Source organism: Papaver somniferum, unplaced genomic scaffold, assembly GCF_003573695.1.
Source record: "Papaver somniferum cultivar HN1 unplaced genomic scaffold, ASM357369v1 unplaced-scaffold_29, whole genome shotgun sequence".
In the NCBI taxonomy this organism is placed as follows: domain Eukaryota; kingdom Viridiplantae; phylum Streptophyta; class Magnoliopsida; order Ranunculales; family Papaveraceae; genus Papaver; species Papaver somniferum.
In genome coordinates, this window is record NW_020639929.1 from 665,036 (window position 1) to 688,935 (window position 23,900).

Sequence of the window (23,900 nt, forward strand, 5' to 3'; positions counted from 1 at the left end):
GCGTGTGAAACGTGAATGGGTCCCTTGCCAACTTTCGATAAGGGCAACCACTTGAACTAACATGTCAAGTGTCACATGCAGGCGACACAGGAGACTGTGAAGGAGGAAGAGCAGGCCAATCAATAGGGTTAGATCCACAAGAGGCAGAAGCTATAGGAGTGTTGCAGGCGGCTAATTGGTTCAAGGAAAGCAGATTCAAAACTTTAGTATTGAGGGAGATTGTGAAAGTATCTTCAACTGCATCCATGGAAAAAATGCAGACATCTCGTGGTGAGATAAAGCCTGTCTTAATAACGCAAACAAAATAGTTCATCTTTGCACCAAATTTTCGGATTTCTTCTGTGTTCCTAGACTAGGAAATCAAGTTGCGGACATTTTCACAAAGTTTGTTGGGCCTTTAAATTCAACTGTTGAATGGGAATACTCTCCACCTGTTTGTAGTCTAAGGAAACTTTTAATAGATAAATCTAATATTGGGGACTCTCGCAATCCTAAACTCTGCAATATATGTTGATTATTGAATTACTCAAATAGACATCAAATTCGAGCCTCGTTGAGAAAACCATTCCATGTATCTGAATACCTTCTTTAAATCTACCCAAACTTGTACAAGTATCCAAAATTACCGTTATGGTAGTAGGATTTACTTCAACGTGCTCTTCTCTTCTCATCTTCGAAAAACACTCAAACCCCTTTACCCATTTCCCACTCTTCATATATTCGCTGATCATTGCAGTCCACGAAACAACATTCTTCTCAGGCATCTTCTGAAACAATACTTCTGCATCACTAACCTTGCCATTCATACAATACCCATCTGAAATCGAACTCCACGAAATGACATTTCTCTCGACCATAGAATCGAACACAAAAACCGCTCTCTCCAATTCACCAAGCTTCAAATACTCATTAATCATTGCATTTGAAACAACCAGGTCTCTACCAATTTCAGGCATTTCATAGTAAATCTTCTCAGCTTCATTTAACATTCCAACACGAAAAAAAACCGTTATCATAACAGCATATGTAACCACAATTCTTTCAGGAACTTTACAAAACAATTCATAAGCTTTATTAACGTGACAAGTATTGCAAGTATAAGCTGCAATCATAGCATTGCGAGTTGCAGTATTTCGTTGAGGCATTTCATCAAACATTGGCAATCTCCGTGCTTTTGTAATTTCGTTGTTTTCAGCAAAGGTAGTGAGCATTGATGTCCAAGATATGATGTTTTTAGTAGGTAACTGATTGAAGATTGATTCTGCTTCTCTAAGATTTCCATTTCTTCCGTTTTTTGTTATCTCGGAGTTTCTTTGAACAAAAAATTTGGTGCTGATAATTTTACTGGAATTGGTTTTTGAATTCGTGAGAGTTTGGAATGAAAGAGTTAAATAGTTAGGACTAGGAGGAGTCGAGTGCTCATAAGTCCACAGAATCATATGGATGTAACTGCCAAAACTCAATGAAGATTACCAGTTTTAAATAATTCCCTTGAATTAGTAAAATCACTAGCACGTAATAATTCAAAACACTTAACTGTAAAAACGTATTTCAAACAAAAAACAAAATACTGCAATTTTAGATCTCCTACGACTGGGACGCATTTAAAATTTGCAGAAATTATACCTCTTGGTGCGCTTTTGATCAAAAAGTGCAAGATCAGAAAGCTTAGCAGCAGAAGGAGCTTTATTAGCTTCGTTTGAAAGAGGATCAAATAACTTTTCTAACAGAAATTATACCTCCTGTCATTGCTAACAGGAGTAATACTATGAGAAATGTGAATAATAACTTTTCTAGTTACTACCCAACAACACGATTTTTTCGTAATATTAAAAATAAGGTTATTTAATTACTCTAATAAATAGACCACAAGATAGCAACAAAAATGACACTTAAAATCCCCTGGAAGACAAGAAACAGGGTGAACAAGTTAGAAAGAAAGTCAATCTAACAAAGATTTATCATTAAACTGAGAGGTATGAATACAAAAGAAAACTGAAACCATACATGCATGATTAGCAAAAGAACACAGAAAAAAAGCATGCATAACAAATTCATTCTAAACGTAACAAGTACCCTTAATGGATGTCATGGTCTGGATTGAAGGACCAATTTAGTAGGAATAGCATTTTTGACATCCTTTCATAAAAATGGTTAAATACGATGTGGAATTCTAATTTACCAAATGCACTTTCAAAGTTTACTATTTGGGGAAAGCTTTCTAGCTCTAATACTTAAATATGCAGATTTAGAGTTAATTCTTTCATTCTTTGAAATCTCTCTAGCTCTCTTATCAGGAGCGCAGATCTGGCTTAAAGGAATGGTAACAATCTTCTTAACAAAAATATTTTCAAAGTGGGTGTTTAGTCTTTCAAGTTATATTTCATGATTGAAGTAAGAAACTTTAATATTATGGTCTCGAGGAACCCGAAGATTTGGTTTATCAGAGTCCAAGTTTGGGGTGCACTTATCACACCAGGGTTCAATAAATTTATCATCTCCTATAGTCCATAAGATGAAATTTTTGTTGCCCCCCTTTATAGTATGAAGCCGCCTCCAGGTCTCATAGCAACTACGTATATGTAGCATTCAGAAAATCAGTATTTGAAAATATTTAGTTTTAGGAACTATAACTATAAGACAATTAGGATTTAAACTAGTTTCCAAGCATAACCAGTTTGGTCCACTCAACTTTTTAAAAAACAAGACCACCTTCAGACTCAGGAGAACAAACAATACCCCACCCAAGAAGATTAAGGTTTTTTTCTTAATCTGTTGGATCGAGTGTTTCACCCCCACCAAAACTGACAGAGGTGAGAATCCATTTCTCTAAAGAGATACTTGGGACAATAAAGGAAGTCATCTAGTAGATATGGATAGGTTAGCCTATGTGTTTGACCAGAGATGTTCTAACAACCTGAGAAAGGAGTTTATGGTATCAAGTAGTAATTTTAGCATCAAAATATTGAAGGATACTCATATGAGTTTATATCTTACAGGATTTAAAATATATGAGAATACCAAAATACTTTTACCATACGTCACGAGTATGGATATTCAATATCAGGGACAACTGATCCATTGTATAATCAGTATTTTTTCTCTAAACAGAATACCGAATATTTATCAAAGTTGATTTCATTGCCAGAGGATAAATAGTACTTTTGAAAATATTCTTTTATGTTTCGAAAATCATTGACAGTGGCTTTAGCAAAAAGAAGATAATCATCTGCAAAAAAAAAGGTGAATAATGGCATAAGAATATGACATTAATCCCTTCAATAACACCAATCTTAGTTAGTTTATCAACGTAAGCAGACAATTCCTCGTAATCGAGAATATAATCATTGGAAGAGAAAGGATTTGCATGTCTCAGACCCCCTCTCTGGTTTAATTAGACCAGTAGGGTCTCCTTTAAGGAGGTAAAAATAGAAAACTGTAGAAAACATTTAATCATCAAATCAATCCACTGGTAACATATTCTCATCTTCCTGATTAAGAACCTTAGAAAAGATCATTCCACATAGGCTATGGACACGTCAACTTTTATAGCCGTTATTCTTTTTTACCTTTATGATGATTAACCAAATAAATACATCATTGGCAAGAAGGATGTTGTCGGATATACTACGTTTTGGGACAAAAACATTTTGATTTTGAGATATTAGTTTATCCATAATAGGTTTCAACTTGTTGGTTAATATTTTAAAAATGATATTTTAAACAAAACATGCTAATGAGTCTGTATTAATTGAGATACAAATCATCCATAGGGGCCTTAGAAATAAGGGTTGTGTTAGTTTGGTTCAAAAATTTGACCACATTACAGTTCTAAAGCGAGTCTGAACCATTTCAATGACAGACTCTCCTATAATATCCCATTTTAGCTATCCATGTGTTAGTTTTTCCTAATCCATGTAATTCTAGGATACCATGTTCACGACATTAACAGGAACGGGATCACTAATAGTATTGGTAGAATTTTCGCTAACAAGGGGAAAAAAATTGAGAGATTTACCGGATTGGTAGAGTCCGTACTACCATCAAGTCGAGAATTTGCAGGATCACCACTGATTTCAGAACTTTGCGCAATATTCAGATCCAGAAAGGAAGCATCATGATTAGAATTATCATGGATAGCTGATGAATTGCAGTTATGATACACAAGATTCTCGTAGGGATTGACAAGAAGGTGAGTAGTTAGTGTGAGCTGAGTTATATTTTGTGATAGGTGATAGAGATCCAAGATTGGTAATTAGGGGACAACACTTGGTGTAATCATGTTTAGAATTGTCATGTGATTCTGTTGGAATAACTATCGTACTTGCCAAACTTGGTTTAGCAGTTCTACTACACTTTCTTAGCTCAATTCTAGGACTGATTTTCCATTTGAGACTTTTTGAGCATCATATTGAGCAGCAAGAGAGACAAACTTTTCTACTGTTAGGGATGATGGGTGAGCTACGATAATAAACGCCTTACTAAGTTGGAAGTAAAAACCAGACAAGGTATCACCTGTTCAACCAGACCTTTGTTGAGTGATATAACACCGAGGATTATCAAATAATTGGTTTGTCACTTGATTATGGATAACTGGAAGGCCCTTATCCACTATGGATGAGGAGTGGGCTTATAAAAGACCCACATAAAAAATCTTCAAAGTTGGTGACCTATTGGAGAAAGGGCCCATATAGATTTTTTTTTTCAAAATATCATATTCCTTTTCTCTAAAACATTTCAACAACAATTTTCTTCTTTAAGTTATTTCTGGTAACCAAATTATCGTCTTAAGTATCAGCTACCACATCAGGACGAACTTCAGTGGGATTTACAACTTCAGCATTAGAATATGATTATGATGATGCAACAACTAGCGGTACTATTTTTATGTAATTTTATGCCCTCCTATTCTATACTTCTGGTAGAACAACTGTACATTCTTTTTCCTAAAAAGTCTTCCCTATCTAAAAAAAATCTGCGAGCACAAAACGTGGTTTTATTTTAAGGATTTTTCTTAGTGTAAAATAGGCTTTTAAAATGGGCTTTTAAGCAGTCTGAGTTAGCTAATTATTGTACAATAAAGTTTTATTATTAAATACGCTATAAATACATTGCGAACTTGCATATGTACTCAAGATAATTCAAATATTCAATAAGAAAAAAAAAGAATACTGAGGTAGGAAAATGTGTAAAAGCACCTCTCGGCGCTCTAACTATGGGCGTACTCATGCTCGGGTTGTCTCCGGTAAAACAATCCAGTTTATGTTCATTCTCAAAGATCCAACATGAGAATTTATCACATTAAAGTTCAAGCCATGATTAATTTTTCTCTTTGTGATAGAAGCCACAATGTACCTTGTTCTCTTACACTCTTTTTTTATCTTTTAGAGATGACTGTGACAAGATACAATAGTTACAATAATCAGATCCTAGAGATGTTAAAATAATACCAACATAATTTCACTTTACTTTAATCATTATCATATGAAGTTTCTTACATTGATCAAGCTCCTCCAAGAACTCTACAACTCAAGTTAAATGCTAAAATCCGAATGTTAAAACATTAATTTCCACATTAATCTCCAGGAACTCCAGTTTATCTATCTCGGATTCCCAGCAACAAGCCAACATTCTCAAGTTACTTTGAAAAAAAAAGGCCCTGCATACCCAAGTTATGTGGAGTTACGCAGAGTTATATAATGTCTTAAAGATATTTTTAGAGTCATAAGGAGTTGTAAAAACAAGTTTTATACGGAAACACAAATATGCAAATTTATCATAGTTTATTTATCATACTAACTTCAACTAAAAAATAAAATAATTATTATATATACAACTTTATTTTTATTTTTTTCAATAAATAAATAGTAATAGTAAAAATAAATATTAATACACATTTGTACATACTAACTAAATATCAAAAAGTGTTTAATAATATCATATAATTTATATGCATCTATAATATGGATTTTATTAACTGTATATTTATGAAATAAAATAAAAGAGAATAATAAATACTTTTAAATTTTTTAGAAGTCTTCCAAAATCTTATATATTTTGCAAGACTTTCATCAAGGCAAATATATGCACAAAAGTCTCTCAAAGTATTGAAAATAGAAAAGGATGCCAAGTCTTTGAATTTTCAAGTTTACAACGAGTAACACAAACTTTAGAAGACCTTTTTCTAATCTTTAACCAATAACATAAACTTTGAAAGAGATATTAAAAGTATAAATCCAATAACGCAATACTTTGGAATTCCATTAAAGTCTTTTGAAATCAGTAAAAGTATTTACTGAGTAAACCTCTGTTATATTAGGACTTATATATCCAAAAAAAAGTAGAGATAAAGTTAATACTCTAATCTCATTCTTAATTTTCTATCTCTGAGAAAATAAAATAAAAATAAAACTTGTGTGAGATGCTTGAAAATTTTTTGATAATGGAAATCTTGATGATGAGCACAATTATCATCCACTCATTCTCTAGAGTCGTAAGAAGAGCAGATCTATTTATTTTCAAGATCATATTTTTTTTTCTCGACCAACAAACCTGATTTTGGTTGTTTTCACCGGAAACGTGGTAATTACAACACTGTCGATATATCTCATTCGGCTTCACTTTCTTGCAAATATTCTTCCTCTAATTCATCTCTTTTTCCTGAGATAATCTTCTCATTTTCTTACCTATTTAATGATTCTCTGGCTCTTACTTAGTTTGGTTTCTTGGTAATTTTTTGAATCTTTGCGACATTTCTTGTTTAACTTTCATCTTTATGCTTATTTCGTTATGAAAACTTTATATTATAGTTTGATTCCCAGAATCTACACTTACATTCATTAATTGATTATTTGATTGTAACATATTGGGTTCTCTTAAATTACATTATCAGATCTTAAGGTAATCTTGTTTCACTAGAAAATGGGTTATTGAACCTCAATAATGAGCTAATTGCGTCCCTTTTTTATCCAAGACTAATCAAGAAATCGGATCTTTTGCAGTTTTAACTGATTAGCCTCTATGGAAATTGCAGAATAATGCTGTAAATACTGAAATTCTATCTCAAGGAACGCGTAAGTTAATCTTAATATGGTCACTGTGTATTTCGATTGTTTTCGATATTTTAGTTCAATCGAGGACGTCCAAGGTGGAATTTGAGTTGAAAAGGGATTGGTCGTTTGGTCAAGAAACTCTACTCGTTAAGATGATTCGACCTTCTGTGTTTCGGACCCTGCAAGTGTCATACCATTAAAAAGGTTGGAATGACACAATTGGACAACAACTGAACTTGTAAGACCGAATCTAGTTAAGAACAACATGGTATAATTTTGATAATTGTTTTATGTTCTTTTTATAGGATCTTCCTGTTGATAAAACAATCAAGTTTAAGTTCATACTCAACGATCCAAATACATGAGAGGTTATATGGAAAACTTGACCAAACAGGGTTCTTAAAAAAAGGGAAACCACTGATTAAATCATTTGTCTTATCGTAGAATGGGACTATGTCATTTGGCGGTTTTGATTCTAGATAATTTCAATGTACTTTACTTCAATAGTTAAAGAATAAAAAAAGAAAACGGAGTCTTGCATAGGCAGGCATTTACTTTGATCCTGGGGACAATGTATGATGAACTCTAATACTGGCAAGTGTGGTCTTGTGTCTTTACATAAACTTCTTCGTTGAGCCACTATCTGTTTCATCCTATTTTTTTCTTAGATACTGTTGACGACGTCTTTGTGAGATAGTAATCAGCCACATTCCAATAGATTGTTTTTGCTTGCATATATTTTGTTGATTAGTCGTATCACTGAAATGTCACCTTCGGTTTTTACTGATATAATACAGAAGTAGCTACGATAATTGTTGTTAATTGTTAATTAAAAGTTAAACCAAAAAAGTTCACTTGATTTTGCAAACTACCACAATACAAATAACCAAAATGAAAAGCCACCAACCTAGTATGTTGGTTAATTACTTATAGGAAATATGCAATATTTGATTTGTAAATCTTTCGATAGGTATGGAAACCACGGGAAAATACCACATAATCCATCACAACCAAATGTCCGCTGTCCTATACATAGTGACAAGGGTCCATCTGCTCCAAGAATACTCAAAGATTTTTTTTTCTTTTTTTTTTTTGGCTTTCAAATATACATATATAGTATATCATTTCTTGCTTTTACATGTAGGATTTCCTACATCAGAAGGTGGTACATGGATTTGGACTCTCCACTTCAACTGATACTTATACCAAATTTGCATGAAAGTATCTTAACATGTAAAAAAGAATCTTGCAACATTAACATAAGAAAAGAGAATCCAACAAAAAAGAAAAGGAAAAATGAGAAACAAACTGACAAGAAAATAAAACATATTTCTAGTGTGTTGTTGTTATGTGAATGCTAGTTATGTACCTGTGATTAATAAATCTCGCAACATGGTCCCTAAACAGAGTGCGTCTTATCCTCCACAATTCTGAACCCCAAGCAGCACATGGAACGCCGATCAATCTCTAATTTCGTTGTTTCTTCCATAATGAAATATATATATATATATATATATATATATATATATATATATATATATATATATACTAACAAGGATTGAGATACAAGTTAATTGGCGTTACTTATTGATATAGAATATCTTTATTGTTCTTTCCTTTCTTTTTCCTTCTTTATTTACAGAGTGTCAATGACTTGTTTTACAAGTCTTGTTATTTCCTTTTCATGGTATTTTTCTTTTTAGAGTTTTTTTTTAGTTTAGGAATCCTAATTCCATTCTTAGTATTCGTTTATCTATTTATATGCTAGCTTATAGTTCTCTGGAACACACTATTATTATTTAATCGAGAATTATTATTCAACTTACTTGTTCTCTTCAATTTCTCTTCCTGTTTCGTTTCATTCTTCTTGTTCGTATCTCTTTCATCTCTTTGTATCACTTGCAATCTCTTCCAGAGATGAAAGAGATACCAACAAGAAGATGAACAAGAATTGTGGTTGTGGTACCAACTGATGTAGAACTTGTAGAATTTTTCATACAAATTCTACAAGTTCTACATTAGTTGGTACCACAACCACAATTCTAGATTCTCATCCAGAATAGATCTTTGGTTACTCGCTTCCGCAACCCTAAAATTTTCCTCTTTTTTTCTTCCAGAAATTATCTTTGGTCCTTCGGTCGATGGAAGACTATTACTAAAAAAGATTTCAGAAAATCGATAGAGCTAACTAATAATAGGTTAAATCAGTTAGAAGAAAAATTTGATAAGTTTCTCGTACTTTATAAGAAACAAACAAAATTTGGAGACGGTGAAGGTAAATCTGATGGTGATGGTAAATCAACATCATCCAAAGCTAATTCTAAAGAAAAGAATAAACATTATTTATTTCATGATATTCATATCCCTGATGAGATATTACAGTATATGAGAAAGAATAAACAATATGAAAATTTTCTCATCACCCCTACTAAGAAAATTTCAAATATTAAGTTTGATAACGGCGATGATGATACCCTAGAAGATGAGTTAGAGAAGAGATGGACGGAGGATAGACGTCTCAAATCTGGAGAAAACCCTTATGTAACCATTCCAGAGTGTAAACTAAAATATGATATTCTTAACTTTAATGGAAGTTTCAAAATTGAAGATTTTTTGGACTGTAACTATGGAGTTAAAGCTTTCTTTGAATTCATGGAGGTACTTGACCATTCTAAAGTGAAACTTGTAGTTTACAAACTCAAAGGAGGTGCCATTGCTTGGTGGGAAAATCTATGTGAAGATCGTTTCAAGTATATGATAAGCCACTTGTACGTACTTGGGAAAGGATGAGGAAACTTCTTAGAGATAAGCTTCTTCCAAGAGACTTCAAACAACAGTTGTTTTGATTGTCAAGTTACAAGCTTGTCAACAGGGTGCAACACTAGTAGAAGAACATGTATATGAATTCTATGATTTTATTGCACGCAATAAACTCCATGATTTGGTTAAATAGAGTGATTAAACATGGCATGACTAAATATGTTTACACTGTGGTGGAAGATATTCAACAAGCTCTCAAGGTTAAACGTTGTCTCTTTTGTTCTCCAAAGACTCAACATCCTAGACAGAGTAACCGTTTCCAAAGTAATTACAGAACTTCTTTGCCTTACAATAACTCTTACAATGAAGCTTATTATTATTCTAAAAAATACAAGTTACTCTTTTTTTTTCCACAACATCAGACACCCAACTTTTCTTACACTCAATCACCTATCCCTCCAATTAGTTCACCTATTCTACCAAACCCAACAAAATCTTCAACTACTCTCCAGTGTCATTGTATTGCTAATCGTCCAAATAATTCACCCAATGCTCGTTTTCTAGCTAAGAGTCAACCACAATTTCCACCCCGCACAAAACAACCAAATCCCTACTCAAAATTTTATGGAGAAAAGTGTAACAAATGCCAATTTCCAAGACATACATCATCAGAATGCCAAAAATTCCATATCTTAGTTACAAACAATCAAAATATTGTTCATCAAGGAAATAGTTAGCAATTAAGTGGTCTTGTTAATGAACCTAATAATGAGTTTGAAAGAACACAAGAGGATGACTTTTTTTTTTGACGATCACAATGAGGTACATGAAGCCTATATTGAGCATTACATGGGAATGATTCTTCCACTTTTCTTAAATCAACAGACCTTCTCATAAAGGAACAATATTTTCAAATCAAAATGCATTATAGGAGGAAAATTGTGTGACATGATTATCGAAATTGGGAGTATGGACAACTATATTGCCAGCTAGTCATGTGGTTGAGAACCTAGGTTTTCCAATTACTCAACATACTAATACATACTCTGTTGGTTGGGTTACTAGCACAATGACTTTCAGGCTACAAAGATTGAGTTCTTTGTGATATGATTAATATGACAACAACGCATCTTCTTTTGGCAATATGATATATGTGTTGTTCACAATTGCTATGAGAATAATATACTTTTTACAAATATGGAAAAAGGAAGGTGTTGATTCCTTCTAAATCATATTTTATTTATAAAGAGCATGGTGATGGAAATACAAGTGCTTTAGCATCTATCATTGTGAAAAGATACAAACACATACTTTAAGTTCACATAAAAACTCTAAACCAATGATAAAAAATTCCTGAGAAGATGCAACCTTTGCTAAAAAAAATAAAGATTTATTGATGAGATACCTAGATCATTGCCTCCTTTACGTGATTTGCAACATCAAATTGATTTCATTCCAGGTGCATTCCTTCCCAATCATCCTCATTATCGGTTAAGTCCTTAAGAACATGATATTTTACAAGGTCAAGTGGATGACTTGTTAGAGAAGGGTTTAATCAGACTTATTAAAAGTCATTGTGCTAGTCCAGCATTTATAGTTGATAAGAAATATGGAGGATGGAAAATGTGCATCGATTGTCGAGTTTTAAACAAGATCATAATTCCACACATGTAGATTTTGAATTCCAAGACTGAATGATATGATTGACATGCTTGTTGGTTCAAAAGTGTTTTCTTAACTTGATCTACGCAGTGGTTATCATCAAATTCGCATTAGAGATGGTGATGAATGAAAAACATCTTTTAAGACACGAAAAGCCTTATATGAATGGCATGTAATGCCATTTGGGTTATCTAATGCACATAGTACCTTCATGTGATTAATGAATCGGGTACTGCAACCTTTCCTTGGTAAATTCATCATTGTTTATTTCGATGATATTTTAATTTACAATCACAGTGAAGAAGAACATCTCTTTCATCTCTCACAAGTATTTCAAGTTCTTGCTGATAATGCACTATATGTGAATCTTATTGTTAGAGCACTGCTCGGCCGAAATCGCAAGCGTTGCTATATCAAGCTTGTTTTCCAAGTTTAGTTTCCAAAACTATAAGTCTTTATTTCTAGTCTACTTATAGATATGTCTCGGATTAGGATAGTAAGTGTAGTTGAGCTTTAGACTCCACGACGTTCATTGAATGAAGACGAAGAACTACTCAAGGGAACTTGTGGAACTTCATCAACAAACGGTGTATGGAGACTTGGACTTATCTATCACTCAAAAGTATATCTATTCTATCTCCTATTTTGAGACAAAAGTCATATTGTTATATAGACTTCAATTATACACATTTGCTATTTCGAGCTGAGTTTAACTCACTTATCTATTTCTCGAAATGTGTTGGTAAGCTTTCGCTTTAACCAAGTTCATCTTTACTCTTGACGAAAGTCATATTGATTATTTCAATAACTTGAAAATCGCTTTGATGCTAATAGTTCGTGGATAACAACTGTCGCCATCCTCTAAGAAAGTTTCAATGATTGAAATAAGAATTTAGAACAAGTAACCATGTTAAGATATAAGCATAGTGTATATTCACATTTGTGTAAAAATCCAAAACCGGGAACCTTGGAAGTCCGAAATCTAGGTATGCGTACCCGTACACGTACTGGCGGAAGTTTGTGTTCCGTGATTTTCTGCTGGAGTTTGGAATGTGAGTTGGTATGCGTACCCGTACGCGTACTGGCGTAACCAAACTCGGTCAGGCTACTTAGGTATGCGTACCCGTTTGCATACTTAAGTAGTTTTCTTTCTAAAATCGGTTTGTTCATGAACTAAAACATTTATATAATGAGGAATGCAATCTTTTGAAAACAGTGTCTATGATGTTCACGAATTGATTCGAGTGAATCAAAATCGATTTTGCTTCAATTGTGTCTTGTATACTCCTATGAGGTCTAAGCAATTAAACAACTCTCTAACTAGTTCATTTGAGTCATTTGAACTAGTTATGGTGAAGATGAATAAGGTTGATATGAAAGTGCTCATATGGCTAACCATTGGTTAAGTATTGTTGAACAGACTAAGTTTACACGTTTAGGTACGGTTACCCAAACCTAGATGAAGTTACATTTCATTTGTGTATAACAAGCTAAGTTCTATCTAACGTTTGAAAGATATTAGCTTGAATATAATCAGGTTTTCATCTAACGCTAAATATTAAATTCTTTGTTACCAAGGTAACTTAGATTGTAAACCCTGATTTGAATTCTATATAAAGGAGAACTCTAGCAACTGGGAAACCTAATCCCCACACCTCCTGTGTGATACTAGTTGCATAAGCTAGAGTCGATTCTCCTTTAACCTTTGGTTTTTCAGGAAACCCTGTAGGTTAACGACTTGAAGACTTCATTGGGATTGTGAAGCCAGACCCAACTATTTTCTCTGTAGTTGCGTGGTCTGATCTTACTGTTTTCTATCTTGATTGAGTACTATCTTCTTTAAGACTTGCTCGATATTTTATCTCCGATAGGCAAGACTGAAAAGTAGTCACAAACACCTTCATCTCATCGTTTGTGATTCCACAATATCTTGTTTCGTTAATCGATTAATATTGTTGTGAGGTGATTGATAATACTAGGCTGTTCTTCGAGAACATAAGTCCGGTTTATCAATTGGTTCCTGTTCATCTTGATTTATCCAAACACGGAACAAAACTCGTAGGTTTATCTGTGGGAGACAGATTTATCTATTCAATAGATTGTGTAATTGAGCTTAGTTTTCACGGCGTTCATCATTTGAAGACAAAGAACTACCAAGGGGAGCTTGTGGAACTTCATCGAAAAAAGGTATGTGGAGACTTGAACTCATCTATCACTTGGAAAGTCTATTTCTACTCTATCTCCTATTGATACATAAGTCGTATTATGATATAGTTTTCTATATACACATTTGAGATTTCGACCTGAATTTATCTCGCTTATATATTTCTCGAAATATGTGTTGGCAAGCTTTCGCTTCGACCAAGTTCATCTTATATCATGAGAAAATTGCCAAGTAACGTCTTACATGGTTTGTGTGATAAAATCCTTTGGTGTAGACTTGGAATGTTTCGATAATGATTATTTCAATATCTTGAAAACTGCTTTGATGCTAATACTGTGTGAAAACGGCTATTGTCATCCTCTAAGTCTGGTTTATCAATTGGTTCCTCTTCACCTTGATTTATCAAAATACGGAACAAAACTCGTAGGTTTATATATGGGAGACAGATTAATCTATTCAATAGACTTTTCTGTGTGATACATGTTTGTTTATCAAGTATTCGACTTTGGGTCGTAGCAACTATTAGTTGTGGGTGAGATCAACTAAGGGAATCAAGTGCGTAGTATCCTGCTGGGATCTGAGACGTATGGAACACGACTGTACCTTGAATCAGTGTGAGATTGATTAGGGTTCAACTACATTCCAGTTCGTATTTCATTCGTAGTAGGCTAGGTCCCTGGTTTTTTTTTCGCATTTGCAGTTTTCTCGTTAACAAAACTTCTGGTGTCTATGTTATTTCTTTTCCGCATTATATTTCGTTATATAATTGAAATATCACAGGTTGTGCATTGAATCGATCAATTGGTAAATCCAACCTTTGGTTGTTGATTGAAATTTCTAGAGCACTGCTCGGTCGAACTCGCATGCGTTGCTATCTCAAGCATGGTTGTCAATGTTAGTGATCAAAACTATAAGTCTTGATATCTAGCCTATCGATAGAGGTCTCGGACTAGGACATAAATTGTGTAATTGAGCTTAGTTTTCACGGCGTTCATCATTTGAAGACAAAGAACTACTAAGGGGAGCTTGTGGAACTTCATCGAAAAAAGGTATGTGGAGACTTGAACTCATCTATCACTTGGAAAGTCTATTTCTACTCTATCTCCTATATTGATACATAAGTCGTATTATGATATAGTTTTCTATATACACATTTGAGATTTCGACCTGAGTTTATCTCGCTTATATATTTCTCGAAATATGTGTTGGCAAGCTTTCGCTTCGACCAAGTTCATCTTATATCATGAGAAAATTGTAAGTAACGTCTTACATGGTTTGTGTGATACAATCATTTCGTGTAGACTTGGAATGTTCCGATAATGATTATTTCAATATCTTGAAAACTGCTTTGATGCTAATAGTGTGTGAAAACGGGTATTGTCATCCTCTAAGAATGTTTCAATGATTGAAATAAAAATCTTAGAATCATGTAACCATCTTTGGATATAAGCATATAGTGTGTTCGCACATTTATGTATAAGTCCAAAACCGGGAACCAAATGTATACATACTTGTGTGTGTACTAAATGGTTAATGGGGACTGGCTAAGTATGTGTACCCGCATTTTCTCTGTAGTTGCGTGATCTGATCTTGTTGTTTTCTATCGTGATTAAGTGCAATCGTAAGATTGGATTGAGATTAATTTCTCCGATAGGCAAGACAAAAAAGTAGTCACAAACACCTTCGTCTAATCGTTTGTGATTCCACAATATCTTGTTTCGTTAATCGATTAAGATAATTGTGAGGTGGTTGATAATACTAGGCTGTTCTTCTGGAATATAAGTCCGGATTATCAATTGGTTCATGTTAACCTTGATTTATCAAAAACGGAATAAAAACTCGTAGGTATTTCTGTGGGAGACAGATTTATCTATCCAATAGACTTTTTTGTGTGAGACGGATTTTTTTATCAAGTCTTCGACTTTGGGTCGTAGAAACTCTTAGTTGTTGGTGAGATCAGCTAAGGGAATCAAGTGTGTAGAATCCTGCTGGTATCAGAGACGTAAGGAACGCGACTGTACCTTGAATCAGTGTAAGATTGATTAGGCTTCAACTATATTCCAGATCGAAGTTAGCTTTGTAGTAGGCTAGCTAGTGTCTGTAGCGGCTTAATACAGTGTGGTGTTCAAATCTGGACTAGGTCCCGGGGTTTTTCTGCATTTGCGGTTTCCTCGTTAACAAAACTTCTGGTGTCTGTATTTTTTCTTTTCCTCATTATATTTTTTATATAATTGAAATATCACAGGTTGTGCGTTGAATCGGTCAATTGGTAAATCCAACCTTTGGTTGTTGATTGAAATTGATTGATCCTTGAATATTGGTCTTTGGTACCGTTCAAGTTATTTCTCTTATATTCAATCGGGCTCGAAAATTCACATTTGTTTGATTGCGGATTGAATTGAGAAACATAGATACAACTCTTTGATATACTTTTCTTAAGATTGAGTCTGACTGTCTAGTTGATTCTCTTGAAAGTATATTGGAGATTGTCCATACAGATTGCTAAGCGAAATATTGGGTGTGGTTGTTAGACCCCCGCTTTTTCACTTATGAATGCACTTTTATCTCCAACACAATCACTTTTTTAGGTTACATAATTTCTGATCATGGAGTTGCAGTTGACTCCTCGAAAATTAAAGCTATTTCTGATTGGCATATTCCAACATGTATTAAATATGTTCGGAGTTTTCACGGTCTGGCATCGTTTTATAAGCGTTTTATTCACAATTTTCAGTTATATATCTGTTGTAGCGACTGATTGTTTGAAACAAGAGAAGTTTTTGTGGACTGAAGAAACAGATAAGAGTTTTAATCTCCTTAAAGAGAAGTTGTGTAATGCTCCAGTACTTGCAATGCCGTATTTTACTGAACCATCTGAAGTTGATTGTGATACACCTATTATGAATCGGTGTTGTATTAGGGAAACGCCTATGGTATGGATGTTAAAACATCCACATCTCAAGGAGAATCCATATATATAGGGATCATCAGGATTTTATGGAGATTCAACAAGGTCTTCTTATCCGTTAACATGAATAATACCCACGTAATAAATAAATGTGGAATACAACTACTGATCAAAATAAGAGTACCTAAACTACCCAATAGAGTCCTCTTCGTATAATCATCCTGCTTGACATAACAAAATCTTCTCCCCAAATAATATGTTTTAGCCTTAGAGGCAGACTACGTCTGTCAATGGGTACCCATTACCCAGAACCGGACCCGGTAAATTTGGGTCCGGTTGCTAATTCTAAATTTGGACCCATTAACAACTTTGGACCCAGCGGGTAATTACCCGATTAGACCTAAATCTAAACAGGTCCAAATGGATAGTACCCGATGGGTACCCGCCGGTATCGGGTACCCGATTATTCACTCTTTTATTCATGTTTTTAGAAAAATTACATATATTTTGCTAGTTTTGACTTTGATTTTTTTTTCATTTTTCATTTTTCATTTTTTATTACATTTAATCTTTATTTAGTACATTAATAAAGAAATAATAATATTTTGTAAAAATAATTTAGATCCAAGACAAAAAGAGAAAGATATTAAGTTTTTGAGGTTTTTTTATAGTTTTCTTAATACCCAATGGGTACTCGGAAACGACGGGTACTTGGGATTCTAAACGGGTTCGGTTCTGGGACCACAATTTTAGGAACCGGACCCGACCTTTATAAGTACGGTATACCCGGATCTATTGACACCCCTAAGGCATACCATATGGTTGAATCACTTGTCCAGTCTAACCTGACCCATGCATCTTCATCGGTGGCCTACCTTCCTTCCTTAATTCTGAGCTTCAAGTCTCTTCTTTTTTTTCTTTCCAATTTTTCCAGATAATGTACAGCTACACCTCAATCAGATTGAAATTCTATTGGATTCTTCTGCCTAAGTTTCAGGACAAGATGCTTCGCTATCGCCACCCAGATCACTTATAATGTAGTCGTCTTATCTGTTGCAAATACTGTTTGCATTAGCTGGGTCTTTGCATTTGCTATTACGACACGAATGTATATAACCGTAATGAAATGGAAGTTTAACCGGATTACATCGGACACGGAGATGAGAGCAAACAAGGTTTTCAGCAAGTGTTACACCAACATTATTCCCTTGAATACTTGATAATAAAAAAGACATCCAACTTCCGAGAACTAAGATGAAGCAATGATTGGCTCCCCTAGCTCATTGCGTACAATAACTCCATATCCTCCGTAGGGTTTTTTCTTACTGAAGTAAACGTACACATGAATCTAATTCTCTTCCGAGAATTCTAGAAGAGAGTAATGGGAAGAATGGTCAGGTTATTTCTGAACACATTCATAAGTGGATACCAAAGAAAGTTAATTATGCTTTGAGTGTGAAAAGGAATGATCTCCCAGAAAATTTTATGACTATGGAGAAGGCAGTATCCATGATGTTGGAACTTAAAAAAAAATTCTTTGGAAAGATGGATTTGGATGTGAAAGGTTCTAAAAGTGATCACTTTCATGATAATCCAAAGGTCACTCGTGGTGAGCAAGACATTGTTCACCTCAACACAACTTGAGTGTGTTGTAAGTGCATCCTCACCAAGGAATGCCCTGCTATGTATACGGTGACAGAAGCACAAGAATTGGGGCACACAGATTATGTTCGGTAAGGATGTAGAATTTGAGTGGATTCTTCGGTATGTCAATAAACATGAGCAAGATTTGTGTTTTTATTTTCTTAGAGTACTTATAATGATCCATTTACCTTTCTTATCGTTCATATCTACCAAACTTGATCTCTGTTTAAGGTTCTTAAATGTTTAGGTTTGAAAATAGTAGTTCGGGATGTTTGGACTTCATGGTACGCATACCAAGTATGCATACCATCATTTAAAATCAAAATACAGGGGTTTTAGTACGCAAACCTGTTTGTATAATGCTCCAGGTCACGAAAATTCGTCTGCAAACCCGTATGCATACTGGCATGTAGATGTCGATTTTCGGTAAACTTGTTTTGGGAGTAACTTCTTCGTCCGAACTTGGAATGACCTCATTCTTTTTGCATTCTATTTTTCTCTGAATTCTCTTCAAAGTGGAGATGATAATTCCTTAATTTGGAAGAGTTACGATTAGTCTTTGTCCCCGATTCTTGTTTTTGAGTGTTTTGCTCCATTTTCATTGCTTTTGTTCCACTTCTCTTGGAATTGGGCACTTGGATTCTTGGAGTACTTTCTTCTAAGATCATTTGTATATTTTAGAAGATGATTTTTCAGTATTGATATTTATTGGTTTTATATATTGCAAATTGTTATGGAATATGTGTGTTTGCGTCCGCGAACTATAATTGTCCCAAACGTTGTCAAAAGTTAAGTCTTTCACATGTCATTATGCAAGTATTGATAAAAGATTGAATGATATTTTGACAAACAAAAATTAAGCCTATTATGTCATTATGCAAATATTGATAAATATAAGATGAACTTTTGCTTACAAAGATTAAGTCTATTATATGTCTCTATGCAAATAGTGATGAAAGATATAATGAATCTTTGTTTATTCCGCAGTATTGATCTTCCCTGATCTACATATTTATGTAAATACTATGCGGCTCCGTAAGTTTTCTTATGTTTGAGCATTTCCGATTAAATTAATCATCGGTTCTCTTGTGGTTAATTTAATTGAGTATTTTGGATACAAAATCCATATTTCATGGAATTCGTTAATGTCCAAAGAAATCCTTCTTTTCTTGTAAAAGCAAGGCCGCTCTTGTTGTTCCGTTTGGAATGCCATTTTATGGGGGATAGTTCTTAATTGAACTTGTGCTTAATTTCCAAATCTTTGTGGGGGGTGCGGCTGTGGAATATTATAGGGGTTATCTTGTATCTTTATAAACTCCTTGATGAATGCATTTAGTTTCGGCGATATGATTGCATCTTAAAAAATTGATATGTGCTTCTATTTTGGTCATGAAGTGTCTCTATGGAAATTTCATTAGGATCCCACTAATTTTCGTACCTTTGCCAATTTTATTGACAAAAAGGGGGAGAATTAATGTGTAGTTCACACTACAAATACATATGGTTTACGGATCATTATGTAAGGAGGAGTGGTTTTCATGTGAGATGATGTATTGACTAAGGGGGAGTGATACATATCACCATAGTATTGTTGTCGAAGTTGCGATACAATTGAACTTTGATGTTGTGTAATAATTACTATGACACTGTATAACAATGATTAAGAGCTACTGTTTTCTCATTGTTATAGCTAAGAATCTTCAACAACAATGATGCGGAATTGAAAACATTTGGAATCATTGCAGAACTTGGAAGTGACGAAGATTTCGAGTAATGTTGAATAACCAAGAAGATCAAGCATTTGGATGAGAAGCTACAAAGTTTATTTATTTTGTATTTCATATATATTGGTAGTTTTGTCACTAAAATTGACAAAAGGGGAGATTGTTAGAGCACTGCTCAGTCGAACTCGCAAGCGTTTCTATCTCAAGATTGTTTGTCAAGTTTAGTTGCCAAAACTATAAGTCTTGATTTCTAGTCTACTTATAGCTATGTCTCGGATTAGGATACTAAGTGTTGTTGAGCTTTAGACTCCACGACGTTCATCGAATGAAGACGAAGAACCACTCAAGGGAACTTGTGGAACTTCATCAACAAAATATATGTGGACACTTGAACTTATCTATCACTCAAAAGTCTATTTATTCTATCTCCTAATTTGAGACAAAAGTCGTATTGCTATATAGACTTCAATTATACACATTTGCTATTTCATGCTGAGTTTCACTCACTTATCTATTTTTCGAAATATGTGTTGATAAGATTTTGCTTTAACCAAGTTCATCTTTACTCTTGACAAAAGTCATATTGATTATTTCAATAACTTGAAAATCTCTTTGATGCTAATAGTTTGTGGATAACAACTATTTCGATCCTCTAAGAAAGTTTCAATGATTGAAATAAGAGTTTAGAACAAGTAACCATGTTTGGATATAAGCATGGTGTGTATTCACATTTGTGTAAAAATCCAAAACCGGGAACCTAAGTATGCGTACCCGTACACGTACTGGTTGGTTATTGGAAGTATGGAATCTAGGTATGCGTACCCATACGCGTACTGGCGGAATTTTGGGTTCCGAGAATTTTTGCTGGAGATTGGAATGTGAATTGGTATGCGTAGCCTACGCGTACTGGCGTAACCAAACTCGGTCCGGCTACTTAGGCATCCATACCCGTTTGCATACTTAAGTAGGTTACTTTCTAAAATCGGTTTGTTCATGAACTAAAAAATTTATATAATAACGAATGCAATCTTTTGCAAACAGTGGCTATGATATTCATGAATTTGTTTGAGTGAATCAATATTGATTTTTCTTCAATTGTGTCTTGTACACTTCTATGAGATCTAAGCAATTTAACAACTCTCTAACTAGTTCATTCGAGTCATTTGAACTTGTTATGGTGAAGATGAATAAGGTTGATATGAAAGTGCTCATATGGCTAACCATTGGTTAACTATTGTTGAACCGACTAAGTGTACGTACACGTTTAGGTACGGTTACCCAAACCTAAATGAAGTTACATTTCATTTGTGTATAACAAGCTAAGTTCGATCTAAGGTTGAAAGATATTATCTTCAAACTAATCAAGTTTTCATCTAACAGTGAATATTGAATGCTCTGTTACCGAGGGAACTTAGATTGCGAACCCTGATTTGAAATCTATATAAAGGAGAACTATAGCAACTGGGAAACCTAATCCCCACACCTCATGTGTGATACTAGTTACATAATCTAGAGTTGATTCTCCTTTAACCTTAGGTTTCTCACGAACCCCTGTAGGTTAACGACTTGCTGTTTTCTATCGTGATTGAGTACAATCTTCTTTAAGATTTGCTCGAGATTTTATCTCCGATAGGCAAGATTTAAAAATAGTCACAAACACCTTCGTCTCATCGTTTGTGATTCCACAATATCTTGTTTCGTTAATCGATTAAGATTATTGTGAGGTGATTGATAATACTAGGATGTTCTTCGGGAATATAAGTCTGGTTTATCAATTGGTTCCTCTTCACCTTGATTTATCAAAATACGGAACAAAACTCGTAGGTTTATATATGGGAGACAGATTAATCTATTCAATAGACTTTTCTGTGTGATACATGTTTGTTTATCAAGTATTCGACTTTGGGTCGTAGCAACTATTAGTTGTGGGTGAGATCAACTAAGGGAATCAAGTGCGTAGTATCCTGCTGGGATCTGAGACGTATGGAACACGACTGTACCTTGAATCAGTGTGAGATTGATTAGGGTTCAACTACATTCCAGTTCGTATTTCATTCGTAGTAGGCTAGGTCCCTGGTTTTTTTTTCGCATTTGCAGTTTTCTCGTTAACAAAACTTCTGGTGTCTATGTTATTTCTTTTCCGCATTATATTTCGTTATATAATTGAAATATCACAGGTTGTGCATTGAATCGATCAATTGGTAAATCCAACCTTTGGTTGTTGATTGAAATTTCTAGAGCACTGCTCGGTCGAACTCGCATGCGTTGCTATCTCAAGCATGGTTGTCAATGTTAGTGATCAAAACTATAAGTCTTGATATCTAGCCTATCGATAGAGGTCTCGGACTAGGACATAAATTGTGTAATTGAGCTTAGTTTTCACGGCGTTCATCATTTGAAGACAAAGAACTACTAAGGGGAGCTTGTGGAACTTCATCGAAAAAAGGTATGTGGAGACTTGAACTCATCTATCACTTGGAAAGTCTATTTCTACTCTATCTCCTATATTGATACATAAGTCGTATTATGATATAGTTTTCTATATACACATTTGAGATTTCGACCTGAGTTTATCTCGCTTATATATTTCTCGAAATATGTGTTGGCAAGCTTTCGCTTCGACCAAGTTCATCTTATATCATGAGAAAATTGTAAGTAACGTCTTACATGGTTTGTGTGATACAATCATTTGGTGTAGACTTGGAATGTTCCGATAATGATTATTTCAATATCTTGAAAACTGCTTTGATGCTAATAGTGTGTGAAAACGGGTATTGTCATCCTCTAAGAATGTTTCAATGATTGAAATAAAAATCTTAGAATCATGTAACCATCTTTGGATATAAGCATATAGTGTGTTCGCACATTTATGTATAAGTCCAAAACCGGGAACCAAATGTATACATACTTGTGCATGTAGTAAATGGTTGATGGGGACTGGCTAAGTATGCGTACCCGCATTTTCTCTGTAGTTGCATGATCTGATCTTGTTGTTTTCTATCGTGATTGAGTGCCATCGTAAGATTGGCTTGAGATTAATTTCTCCGATAGGCAAGATAGAAAAGTAGTCACAAACACCTTCGTCTCATCGTTTGTGATTCCATAATATCTTGTTTCGTTAATCGATTAAGATTATTGTGAGGTGGTTGATAATACTAGGTTGTTCTTCGGGAATATAAGTCCGGGTTATCAATTGGTTCATGTTCACCTTGATTTATCAAAACACGGAATAAAAACTCGTAGGTATTTATGTGGGAGACAGATTTATCTATTCAATAGACTTTTCTGTGTGAGACAGATTTTTTTATCAAGTCTTCGACTTTGGGTCGTAGAAACTCTTAGTTGTTGGTGAGATCAGCTAAGGGAATCAAGTGTGTAGTATCCTGCTGGGATCAAAGACGTAAGGAACGCGACTGTACCTTGAATCAGTGTAAGATTGATTAGGCTTCAACTATATTCCAGATCGAAGTTATATTTGTAGTAGGCTAGCTAGTGTCTGTAGCGGCTTAATACAGTATGGTGTTCAAATATGGACTAGGTCCCGGGGTTTTTCTGCATTTGCGGTTTCCTCGTTAACAAAACTTCTGGTGTCTGTTTTTTTTTATTTTCCTCATTATATTTTTTATATAATTGAAATATCACAGGTTGTGCGTTGAATCGGTCAATTGGTAAATCCAACCTTTAGTTGTTGATTGAAATTGATTGATCCTTGAATATTGGTCTTTGGGACCGTTCAAGTTATTTCTCTTATATTCAATCGGGCTCGCAAATTCACATTTTTTTGATTGCGGATTGAATTGAGAAACAGAGATACAACTCTTTGATATACTTTTCTTAAGATTGAGTCTGACTGTCTAGTTGATTCTCTTGAAAGTATATTGGAGATTGTCCATACAGATTGCTAAGCGAAATATTGGGTGTGGTTGTTAGACCCCCGCTTTTTCGCTTATAAATGCACTTTTATCTCCAACACAATCACTTTTTTA

At 34.3% G+C, this 23,900-nt stretch overlaps 1 protein-coding gene across 1 annotated transcript in view; it reads right to left on the reverse strand.

The window, feature by feature from the left end:
• Positions 1–64: 64 nt before the first annotated feature.
• The window catches only part of LOC113341354 (pentatricopeptide repeat-containing protein At1g53600, mitochondrial-like), a 29,836-nt gene continuing 6,000 nt past the window's right edge, over positions 65–23,900 (reverse strand). Inside the window, exons 2-4 of the mRNA XM_026586262.1 lie at positions 1,627–1,723; positions 584–1,449; positions 65–282 (exon numbers count right to left, since the gene is read on the reverse strand). Coding sequence (XP_026442047.1) covers positions 65–282; positions 584–1,449; positions 1,627–1,723 — 1,181 coding nt within the window. The remainder of the gene's footprint in view (positions 283–583; positions 1,450–1,626; positions 1,724–23,900) is intronic.